Genomic DNA, 12,724 nt, shown 5'->3' with positions numbered 1-12,724 from the left:
CCTCCGCCGTGCTACCTCAGCCCGGAGGAGGATCTGCCCCACTTCCTGGCGGCGAGGCGAAGAAGCAAATACGAGCTGCCAGAGATTGTGGAGACGCCTGAAGAGGACAAAGGCATTCGTATGTTTCTCCAAAGACGAAGGAGCATCGACTGTAAGGTATGAACGGCGCAGCTCTGACGGAGGGAGGTCGAGAGAGAGAGAGAGAGAGAGAGAGAGAGAGAGAGAGAGAGAATCAGTCTTACCGCCTCCTTCCTCAGAGTTAAAGCTTTCACCACCAGAGTCGGGCTATTACAGACTATCTAGTAGCTGCCAAAAGATTACAAAGCACTTTCAAAATCTTTTCTTTAAATCTGCATGGCCCGACCTCGCCTTGTCGCAGTGGGATGGAAAACTTCTGCGCCACAAGTATAGTTAATCTGTTTGTGTTCTCTTTAATTGATAGTTTTCTTCTTGGGAATCAAACTTCATGATTTAAAAATAAGACTAGTAACTTTTGTACGTGGTGCAGCAAAGAAAACGTTCTCCTCTGATTAAAAGTGAAACAAATTCGCGTCTAATTCCTGTCATTAAAGGAAGAAAATTCATCTGATACTGTTGTACATATAGTAATCTGAAGTTTGTTTCCCTGTGTGGTGTGTTCAGTCTTGTCCTTTTCTCCAACCTAAGGAAAAAGTACCGTTGGATATTGGTTCGAACTACAAAGAAAAACTGAATGTAACTCATATCTTTACTTCCCCTGTTTTGTCACCGCCACTCACAACAAACGGTACTCTTATCCCTGGCAAGGAGCACCGCCTGAGTGTTGAGTTGTCACTGCCACTGAACTGCGTAGGTAAGTCTGGCTCTGTCCCCGTCAGTCTGTGGGTGATCTGCTGTGCCGACATCAGGTCACCACGTCTTGTTTGTGTCAAAAGGAAACATTTTACGAGTCGTTTTTCCACACTGTTGATGTTCTACGCGTGCTTTGAAAGGTGTAATGCGGAGAGACTGTACACTTACACCATAGTCACGAACACAGAAGTGCCTTGATGCCATTAAATGAATAACACACTCGCAGCACTCCGAGTATTCACGATGCTTAGGTACTGACAACAACTAGCCGGACACTGCTTGGCCTCAACACCTGCAGACACTCAGGTACACACATGCACCTGCCTGGACTCTTCCCTTCAGGTTTACAAACATAGGTACACTGGACACGTGAGCTTACCTTGCCGCATCCTTATACACTGGCTCATCCTATCACCGTGCGCTCCTTATCTCCTACAGGATGCTCCCAAGATCGAAGTCAGTAAGGAAAGAACTCCGGAGCGACGGGGCTCGACGGCTGCAGGCTCAGGACCCCCCAGCAGGAGGGGGTCACTTATTCCACCTGAAGATGGTGCAGGTGGACGCAGACCCTCACTCATCATTGCAGACGAGGTGGGTGTTGAGGAGAAAACGGTTCGTTCTCGTCATCACATCCAGTCAGGTAGCCGGCACGTTCAGCTTCTCTTCTCTATCTCTTCCTTTCTTTTTTCCTGCCCTTCTTGTCTCTTTCCTGTCCTCCTCCTCCTCTCCTTCCTGCCCTCCTCCTCCTCCTCTCTTTCCTGCCCTCCTCCTCCTCCTCCTCTTTCCTCCTCCTCCTCCTCCTCCTCCTCCTCCTCCTCCTCCTCCTCCTCTATTTCCTGTTCCTCTCCTTCTCCTCCTCTCTTTTCCTGTCCTCCTACTCCTCTTTTTATTTTCTCCTCTCTCCCTGTCCTTCAACTCCTCCGTCTTCCTAGCCAGTCATGTCGTGTCTGGCTGCCTCTCATCTCCTCTCTCACTTCACCTGTTCATCTCAATGTTAAGTAGACAATCAAATCATGACTGTATTTCTCTATTTGTTCTTCATATCAAAGTTTTTCACAGTGATGAATGATAAGCTTGTTTTCGTACGTATGGTACATTCGAGTTAGTCTCATTCTCATCTCATTTATTTTATATGTATTTAAATTGTCTTATGTACATTGTTTAATACCGTAATGATAACTGCCTCTTCTTAGCGTCAATTATTATTTTTTTTAGTCTCTCTTTCTGTCTCTTCCGGTTCCTTCCTAACACCGTCACCACAGCAGTCAGTGCGAACGAGTAATAGGGAGTGGAAAAAAACCCTCCAATTTCCTCCCTTTTTTTACGCCAACTCTTTCGAAGCGCGTCTAGTTTTCTCCCAACGCCTGGAGGTCACCAAGGCTCCCGCGTGAGTAAATGAAGGGTCCGTGTATATTTCAAAACAAGGGTCACGCTACTACAGGAACTCCACGCATACTAAACATTTTTTTTTTCTTTTATGTAGAGTTCTGAAGAAAGAAAAATAAATAGATTAATAAAAGAGAAAGTATTAAGGCCAATTTTAGCTGCCAGTTCTCAAAATTACAAGGAATTCCGAAATAAACTCCACTTTAATCATTCCTAAACATTGAAAACCTCCACTTCTTTAGCAATGAGAGAGAAAACATATAGTGGATAGCAGAAAGAGGAGTCCACCTTTTCACTCTTACTCTTGCACATTTACCTCATTAGCAGCAAAGACCAATCAGTGTCAGGTGTCTTATTACGTCACACCTTTAACACTCACGAGGGACGCCACTGGTCGACTGAGAGGCTTAGAAGAGCTGCTATTGGGTGAAATTTATTTTCGTCTCACCCACTAGCTAACTTGACCCCGCCCACCTTATTAGTTATCCCAGCTGTAACTCCTCCCTCAGCGCAGAACCGCCCCCAACCCACGCAACATCTGTCCGGCCCCCAACACCCTGCCCAACCCACACGTCTCCACAAATCACCAAATGTTCTCGTTCTCGTCCCTTCCCCGTCACGGTTCGAAGCGGCGTGATGTGAACAGCGCGTAAATCAATAAAAAACTGATGGATAAATAAACATTAACTTACCACCGCACTTAAATACGCAGTTGTTCATCTAATTCATCTGTTTTGTTTTGTGTTTCAGAATTTGCCTCCACGTCTCAGGATTGTTTTCTGTTCTGTGTCTCCTCTCCAGCATTTGTTGTAGTTAGAGATAATATTTGCAGTTATTTTCCAGCTCAGTTTGCTATAAACTGACTAAGGAATGAGCGCTAAATACACACTGAGAGAAAAAAAAAATACTTAAACAAATGCGTATACATAAATTCAGGTAACCATTTTTTAATTAAACATGATACTGAATTAAACCATGACTACCAAGCAATAAATAAATAAGAATATAAAAAGTATAGTAATAATTGTAAATAAATCAAGATACAAGTCATTACCATTATCATTACCGCTAACCATTAGTTCTATCGTCTATTTTGTTCACAGGCATTAGTTTAACCGTTTAAGACACCACATAAGCTCCCCCTACCCCCCCCGGGACACCCCTGGATATCCTTGGATACCCCTACACGTCCCTTTATAAAGCCACCGATCAAATTTTCGCGGATTTTGAACTGGACAAATTTGCGAAATGTCCTGCTAATGGGCATTTTAAGGACCTTTTAACGGACACCCCTTTTAAGGACATTCGGCCCCCCTTGGACACCTTGGCATTCCACCGCGTCCTGAGGTAACGTTTTGCAGGATTTCATGTTGATTCTGTGGAAAAAAAAAATTTGTCATTCACTTCCTCTTCCTCCGGTTCTTCCTCCCTTACGTTTTCTTTCTCCTTTCCGTCTATTTTCTCTCCCTCCCGCTGCCCCACCGTGGTCAGTATCGTGTCTTCCCGCCTCTGTCCCTCCCTGCCTCCTCCCGCCGTCAGTTGGCCGCGGGGCTTTACAGGTAGTCAACGTTCTTCTGTTTCTCTCTATCGTTTAATGATATAGCCTTCTTCCGTCTCTTTCCTCTCTTCTAGAACCTGCACTGCACTTCATAACATCATTTCTTATCTTCTTTACTCTGTCATAGACTTTCCTTTTACTGACTTGTCTACATTTATTTTTTGTTTTCACTCTTACTTTTTTTTTTTGCTTCTTTCAGGTGTTTTTTTCAATCAAACTTTCATTATCCAAACTTTTTTCAGTATATATTACCACAATGTATTTTCCTTTAATTTTTATCAGACTTTTTTAAGACAATGTTTTAAAACTTTTTGAGGGTATCATCTTTATACCCTGTGTGTGTGTGTGTGTTGAAAACTATACATTTTTTTCAATTTTATGATTGAACCTCATATTTTCCCTTTAAATATTTTTTATCTCTTTTACAATACAAACCTCATATTTTTCCTTACAATAAACTCAGCATTCTTCCCTCACAGTAAGATCTCCCTCTGGCACCAAGACTCCCTTTCACTCAGTGCACAACATAAACACATGAAACCTGACTTGTGTAAACCAGAAGCAGACAAACCCTGACATGAGCAAACCCGTGATAAGGAACCACGATGGGCACACGACTCCCTTGAACTCTTGCACTGGAACACGGTGGAGAGAAAACACAGACAGAGACAAACTTTATATCTCTATCGCCTTCAGAGACAACCCAGATCATGTAGCAGCTTATAGGGTTTACTTTCAAATGTCTTCTATAAGCTGCTATTGTACCTCGTCAACTATTCTCAATGTATAAGTGGGTAGCTGAAGAGTTAGAGGAATAAGGCGCAGTTTAGTCCGGTTTTCTCATCACCAAATTCTACTTTACACAAAATTATTCTCTTTATTCCCTTCCCTCACAAGTCCTTCACTTCACTCCTGGGACGCGCTAGTAACGTGTCCCTTTCCCTTCCTTCAATGACTCAACCTTCTGTCTCTGTCTTCTTAGGGGGGCCGCTCCAGGTTGCGTCCCGGCGAAGAATTAGTGGAGCCAAGGGTAACACACAGGCGTTCTTGGCTCACATTCAACACACTGTCTCTGTTTTTCCCTTTCCATCCACCCTAGACCGTGTTAACTTTGATCTCCCGTGACTTAGACCTCATTTTGTCCAACCGTGTGGCGCTCTTTGTCCTGTACTGCTCGTCCAATGTGTCCTGTATCGTGCCATGATAACCAGACAGGTGTCCACGCTACACACAAGATTCTTTTGACCACTCACTGCTCACTAATGTCATCCAGTCTCAGTTTCTATGTGATGGACCCAATTGACTGAGATTTGCTCTGTCACTAATGTGTTTTCTTGTTTAATTTGTCCTATTTAATGTGGTGTGAGTGTGTGGCTATTTGTTTATGCACACACCTTTTTTCTTTTCTTTTTTTTTCTATGATGCGTGTTCGGTGTTTCGGGTTCGCTGCTTCGTCAAGTGTCGTTTCGCCGCGTGAGTCCGAATGGACTTTTTCTCCCCTCCCATCTTCTCTCTCTCTCTCTCTCTTGTCTCCCTCCCCATCAAGTTTTATTTCCTGTTTTTTTTTTTTTTTTTTTTTTTTTTTTCTTTATGTTCTGTCCTTTTAATCAATCCATTCCGCCTTCAATTCCTTTGTTTCATGTATGTTAAGTTTGATTGATATTTATAATGGACAAATGTGCGACGCTCACACACACACACACACACACACACACACACACACACACACACACACACACACACACACACACACACACACACACACACACACACACACACACACACACACACACATACCACAACAACAACAACACAACACAACACAACCCCAACACACACAACGACCCAGGAATGACCCTTATGCCTTTATTTCTTAGGGACAGCGCAAATTACGCCCAGGGGAGGTGTTAGAGGATTTCAGTAAGGTAACCCAGAGGTGCCCCGTGCCTGGTGTAATGCTCACTTCGCCACTGTAAACTTGTCCCTAAAAATGATCAATGTTGTTGTCGTACTCTCACAGTCTTACTTCTCTCGCTCCCACACTTCCATACGCCTGTGTATCTTCGCCTTTCGTTCTTCTTCAGGAGCACTACTGTACCAGCTGGAGGTGTTCGCCTTTGTACTGAATGACGTGCCACTGTTCAAAGTAATCGCACGTTGCCATGTGTACGGTAACTGGGCATGTCGCTTCGTGGACACAGGGAGGACTAGGACGGGCTATGTGCGCGTATAGATCTGTGTTTGTGTGTGTGTGTGTGTGTTAACGTGATCCGTGAGTGGACGCGCGAGAACACACACACGAGAACACTTTCATATAACACTAATATAAACTCATACACAAGAATCGTAACATAATTTACAAACATTCCAAGCATCGCAGAACTCAAACACAAACATATGCTGGTCACATTTCAAAACACGGCAACACATGACTTTTTAGCGGCACATAGCTGGTCTTAGAGGGATGCTGAGGGGGAGCTGGAGAGGGACGGGTTCAGTTCCTGCTTCTGCAGCCCTTCATCAGCCGCCCGCCCACCGCCCTACCACCATTACCTGTAGCTTGAGGGTCACCTGGACACGAGGCGTACAGGTCACCTCCATCTCACACACACGCTTTCTCACACAAGCATGAATGGGCGTCCGTCTAGCTATTAATAGATGTTGTCCATTATATGTCTCTCTCTTAGCCCTCTTTATTTCAGGCTTTCCTATTCAAATACCTATTGAATTCCCTATTGAACTCCCTTGTTTTTTCCCCATTTTATCTTCATCTTTAGGGTATTATTATTTATTATTATTATTATTTATTCCCTTGTTTATTTCTCGCTTAATTTATTCACCTCCTTGTTTTCAGTTATTTCTTTTTTCCTCTGTCCCAATTTCCCTTTTTTTCTTTTTTTTTTCTCTCCTTTCATTTTAATTGAATAGCAGCAAGTATCGGTGGTGAAGGAAGGATGTTGTAACGCTGGTGATGTGCTGCATGTAGGGCCTTTCCTTGTCTTAGCTGTCTGCACGTCCTTCCTCTTTTGAAAGCATAATACTCATGTTTCTCTCCTCGCCACTCTTTTAGGCGGGAAGGCTTAAGCCCGGAGAGCAGGCAGTGAAACAGGTGAGCTGCGAACGGTGTATACAATGTGTCCCGAGTCCCGGCGTGCCATTTATAAACTCCCATATATATAAAAAAAAAAAACGTTCTTCCTTCCGTTCTCTTTCTCTTTCATTGCGTCCTGTCTCTTTCCCGTCCACGCAAACATTGGACACTTTACGTTTTCTGTTTTTCCGTTTCCTCTTCTCTGTATGGCTTTTTAGTTCCCTCATATAGTTTAGACTAGTTATGTCTTTTTTTTCTATACATTTTTTGTGGTTCTTATTGCTGAGCCATAGTGTACTGAGTAGTTTAGTTGGTTTGCCTTCTTTACCTGTCTCTGTTTCACTCTTTTCCTTTGTCTGTCTCCCTTTCCACAGCACAGAGTATCTACACATGTTATGCCTGTCTTTTGTCACCAACTCCTTGAATGCTTTCTTCCATACACTGTCTAGTTTCAGTGATCTTTCCTCTAATATAAAATTATTCCCTAAATACCACATCATTTATGCGGCTTTGTGCGTACCGGTGATAAAGTCCTTTATGGAACCTCATTTTGGGCTCTCTATCACAAGTGGATCTCTCATCAAGCTCTATATATCGAAACGAGCTCTGGTTTGCGCCTCTGTTCATTTAAAAAAAAAAACTTCGTGGTGCTCTAAATATCGGCATTTGAGCGGCTCTGTGCGTTCGTATCGAGACTGGAGGCTCTGTGACCATAAATTGAGAGCTCCTGTCTAGACTACACTTGGGTCTCCACGCATCGGGGCCACTATGAGGTACGAGAAGCCAACACGTGGAAGCCAGTGACAGAGTGAACTCCTAGAACCCCACGCAACTCTAGGTATCGATTTCTTATTTCAAAGTCTGTACTGATTGAAAAGATTTGAACAGAGGGATGTTTCTCATCTGCCTTCCACGCGTCGGCTTCCTTGCTTTGCTCCAGAGATTCTTGCTGTAATGAATCTGAGGAACATGTTTTGAATCTCTTACAGTGTGAAAGAGAATTAAAACACTGATCCCTCACGCAAGAATCTTATTTATACGATTAATTAGTAAAGTATTTTATTAAGAGAAAAAATTATATCTATAAACTTAAACTCCAAAATGATAAACGTCTCTTTGAAGGCAATTATAAATCCGTGATAAACTTAATCAATAAAACAGTCTTAATGAATAATAACATTCCAGCAGCAGAAGGTCCTCGTGTGCTGTCGCTGTCCAGTCTTCCTCCTTACGACATGTCTGTACATTGTTGCTAATCTAAATCATAAACAATAATAAATGACACATGTCTCTAAACATCAACCAAATGTTTACTTTTATGTCGACAATTTATTTCCCGTCGCGTTTTCTTTGCATTTATCGTCCGTTCATTACCATTTTCTTTTCTACTTTCGAGAACGTAAGGAAAACAGCTGCTCCTCAAGAGAGAATCATAACAAGTTTTCTTCCTTATCTGTCATTATCTCTTCGTAAACGCTTTCTTCTTTGGATTCCTAAATTGTTAAGCCGCTCACTAACACCACTCGTTAATCCTTTGAACACCCCAACCAAGTAGCAAAATCAAAATTAATCCAGTAAATTATGTATCCAAGATAAATAAACGGATTAATCAACTTTAACTTATCTTTTCTTCATCTAATTTGCTAAAACAGAGCCGCTTACGACCAGGAGAGATTCAAGAAGAAGATCAGGTTGGATTCTTAGAGCGTTGTCTGGCTGGGCTTTCGTATGGCCGTTCCAGTGTTGTACTTTAAAATTCTCTCGCTGGGTCGTTTTGCTTGTCCTGCCCAATGCTCAGCACTCAACGGAGATAAACGCTAACCACTGCAGTAGTCGTTGTTAACCTTGCTCTTAATGGCGACCTGTAACTCTCATTGACTCTTAGCGCTTGTTGTAAATTGGGTAGCTCTGAGTACTCGCCTTAAACAGTAGAGGAATAACACTCGCTTCCTCCAACAGGTTCGCAAATTAGGTTGTAAAGCTGCTACGTAAAAGTAAAGGCAAAATAAATGAAACGCGAGTGATTAACGCTTCTCCTTGTCCTCGTCCTTCTCCGCCTCCTCCTTCCACGGGTGCAAAATTTATCAGAGATAGAAATAAGGGTCATAAATAACAGTTCCCATGTAATTTTAACTTCCAAAGTCCAGTCAAAGTTACAAGTCAACATTCTCTTAACCAGACATCGTTTGAACTTTCTTGCACAATCTTTGCTCTTTTCGGCAATTAATATGTATCGGAGAGGGAGCCGTGGAAACAGGAGCAGCAGGAGGGACAGGAGCCGCCGTTATACTTAGTACTGCATGGCCCTCGAGGTGTTGTGGCCGCAAACCTCCTGGGAACAAAGAAAATAACCCCAAATACAATACTTTTCTTTATCACCTTCCGTCACTTCGGTTGGCCGCGGCAGCATGGACGGAGAGCGGTGATTGAAGGAACAAAATTCCTTCCCGTACTTGAGATTGGCGAGTTTTCAAGTACAGTGAACCAAATACCTGTTATCGCTTATCAGCAATGAATGTTGACGGAAACTTGCAATTCATTTTTTCTTTTTATTACTGTCTATGAACCTTAATTTGAAAACATCTCCACCTCAAAACAAATTCAAGGACAGTTTCAAGTACATTTAAGTCGACGTTTCCAATAAATGTACCGTAAAAGAGCTCTCCGTTATGCTGCTGCAGTCACGCACACCAACCGCTGACTGAAACTTGCTGGAAAACTCTCTTCTGAGCTCAGACAAACATCTTCAGCACTCGTCATTATCTTCAGCACCTTTTTCAGCTCCTTCGTGTTGACCTCGCGTCGTGAGCTCAGAGGAGGAGTCTACCTCAGACCAATGACTTTATCTGTTATACAATCCTTGGCTTTCTGTCTCTCCCTATACAACTGTTACATGTTTAGTGAAGTCCACGCTGTAGATTAAGCGTTTTCTGTGTTGTTTGAGTGTGTTTGTGTGCTTTAGTGGTTGATTTTATTTTTTATTTTTTTATTTTTATTTATTTATTTTTTTTTTTTATCGTGTGTGTTTCTGCGGAAGTGAATTTGGTGTTGGCTTCTGTTTTGAGATTCAGGTGATGTGCAATTATTACTTCCATGTGCTTGTGCAGTTTATTTTTGTCTTTGCTCCTTTGTTTTTCTTATCTCGTGCAAGAAACTGTTTTGTTGTTCTAGTGAGCATGGAAATAGTATACAAGCACTTTATGATTTTCTTTTCGTTTTTCTTTTGTTTTCCAAATTCTGCACACTATTCCCTGATGCAAAGAGGTCCCTCCTGAATCTCTGTAACTAGAAGCCCCGCACATTTTTTTCAAGTAGTTTTGGCCTTTGTGCTCTGTAGTGTAGAGTGAATATGAATATTTTTGAGTGTGTAAATATAACTTTTTTATATAATTAAGTTATTTTTTCTTTCTAAAGATAAAGTAGGACCACAGATTATCCTTATAAATGTAGTAGATTTACTGAAACTCTTCTTCACCTCTTTTATAATTTAAGCCTTGATCAGAATATGACTGTCTCTTCATTCTTTTCCATGATAAATTCTTGTATCTCTTGTATTTCCTATTTCTTCATATAAGCAAAATTCTTTAATAATTAAATTTTAAAAATCGCATCTTTTCCCTCTTCTCAAGCTCGTCATTTCAGTTGAGGATGAGGTGGTAGGTTAATAAAGGTTTAGCTATAGGTAAGTGTGGTTGTCTTATATTCTCAGGCATTTTTCTTTTTAAACTGTTTTTTCTGTTACATTCTTTATCCTTTCTCTTTCTCTACGTTCACATCCTATCTGTCTTTCTCCGGTTCATCTTTAACTTCTCTCCCTTTCGCTTTCTCTCACTCCACGGCCAGGAATTAACACAAAACCCTTCTTCCCATTTTTTTTTTCTTTAACCTCTGCGTCGCCACCACCATCACCATCACCACCACCACCACCACAGCGCCGGCGTACAAGCCAAGACGTCAGGCGACCCTCTATGCAGGACGACGAAAAGATGGACAAGCCGAGCACTCCACTGAAGAAGAGAGGAGCCGGTGCTGCTCCTGTCATCGTGGACGTGCAGCAAAATACACAGCCGTGGAGGGTACGTACTGCAGAGAGAGAGAGAGAGAGAGAGAGAGAGAGAGAGAGAATGCGAAGGAATGGTATCTAGAAACTTAACAGTCGAACTCTTACAAGAAAGTTTCAAGAGACTTTTCCTTCAATTTTCGATGATTTTTTTTTTTTACTTTTTTTTTCTTGCATTTTTGTTTCCCATATCCAGTGATGCTCTTATATGAAAACAAAGCAAAAAAAAAAGATGATAGAACTGTAAAATAATTTGTCTATGTACTCCTCGTTTTAAGTCACAGTTTACATTTTCTTCTGGCAAGATCAGAGAGAGAGAAAGAGAATGGTGGGAGAAAAAGAAAGTTGGGAGGGAGGGGAGGAAAGGTTGAGTGCTTATACCTTCACCATTACCTTGCCACCTCATCCTAGCATTCCATCGCCCTGTCAGCCTATCATCCCATCACCCTGTCATCCTATCACCTTATCACCCCATTACACTGTCACCCTATCACCCTGTCACCCCATCACCTTACCACCCTATTACCCTATCGCCTTGCCGCCCCCACAGACCAGAACGGCTACATCTTTCTGGTGGTGGAAGGTGAGCCTCCGTTCAAGATTAGATTCCTGAAGGGAGGTATCACTGAGATCGTGGAGGGCGGTCGCTACAAGATCCACACAGAGGGCGAGACCAACACCGTTACCCTCTGTATCAGGAAGACCAAGCCCAATGATGAGGGTCGCTACTCCGTCAATGTCACCAACGCCCACGGTGAAGATAATGCCGAGATGGATTTGTACGTCTCAGGTAAGCTCTTCTTTTTTTTTTTTTTTTTCTATCGTCGTTGTCTTTAGTTCCCGTTTTCTTTTGAGTCATTCCTGGTACGTTTTCTTCTTGCCCTTGTTCTTGTTCTTTTTTTTTTTTTTTTTTTTTTGTTGTTATTGTTGTTCTTCTTCTTGATCTTGTTGTTGTTGTTCTTGACTTTTCATCATCATCTTCTTCTTCTTCTTCTTGACTTTTTCGTCCCTTTATATCTATATGATTTTTTTTTTTTCCATTTCCTTCTCAAGAATACAATTATCTCTTTCTTTCTCCTTCTCATTCATTCCAGGCGTGTCTTTTTTCCTTTCCTGTCATTTCCAGCAGGTTCTTTTCACATTCCTTTCTTCCCATTTATTCAAGGCGAATCTTTTTCCCTTCCTATCATTTCTACTTGGTTCCTTTCCCTTTTCTTCTCTTTCTTATTTATTCCAGGCCTGTCTTTTCCCTTCGTATCATTTCCACCATGTTTTTCCCTCCTTTCCTTTTCTCATTCATTTTTCTTTTCCCTTCATATCATTTCCACCGGGTTCTTTCCCCCTTCCTTTTTCCCTTCTTCTCATTCATTCCAGATGTGCCTCATTCCCTTCCTATCATTTCTACCAGGTTCTTTTTCCATCCCTTCTTCTCTCCATCTTTCCAAATTATCTCCTTTCGATCCATCAAATTAAAATATTGCTAATTTCCTCACAATGACCCTCTTTACACTTCTACTCCATCTTTTCCCTCGTGCTCTTCGCGTCCCACTTACGGAGCTCCGCTTTCCCACAGACGCTAGCGGTATGGACTTCCGTGCTATGCTGAAGAAGAAGAAGTACGCAAAGTGGAAGAGGGACAACGAGGATCCTGACTGGGGTGATCTGAAGGAGACGGAGAAGGAAATCAAGCCTCAACTCCGCAAGGTCGAACGGGTAAGTCTGAGAATTTTCGACTTTATTGTTCTTTATATCCTTATTTTCAGTTTTTTTTCATGATTTTTCGTCTTTTTTTCATATC

At 42.1% G+C, this 12,724-nt stretch overlaps 1 protein-coding gene across 1 annotated transcript in view; it reads left to right on the top strand.

Annotated features, from left to right (window-relative positions):
• The window catches only part of LOC123508687 (twitchin-like), a 166,660-nt gene that overhangs the window by 69,665 nt on the left and 84,271 nt on the right, over window positions 1-12,724 (top strand). The window contains 7 exon segments of the mRNA XM_045262547.1: window positions 1,270-1,422; window positions 4,758-4,805; window positions 6,846-6,884; window positions 10,799-10,919; window positions 10,922-10,942; window positions 11,477-11,716; window positions 12,500-12,639. Of these exon segments, the coding sequence (XP_045118482.1) occupies window positions 1,270-1,422; window positions 4,758-4,805; window positions 6,846-6,884; window positions 10,799-10,919; window positions 10,922-10,942; window positions 11,477-11,716; window positions 12,500-12,639 (762 nt within the window).

Source organism: Portunus trituberculatus, chromosome 25, assembly GCF_017591435.1.
Source record: "Portunus trituberculatus isolate SZX2019 chromosome 25, ASM1759143v1, whole genome shotgun sequence".
Lineage (NCBI taxonomy): Eukaryota > Metazoa > Arthropoda > Malacostraca > Decapoda > Portunidae > Portunus > Portunus trituberculatus.
Note: the sequence above shows the minus strand (reverse complement) of the source record. Positions and strands in the feature narration are given on the sequence as shown.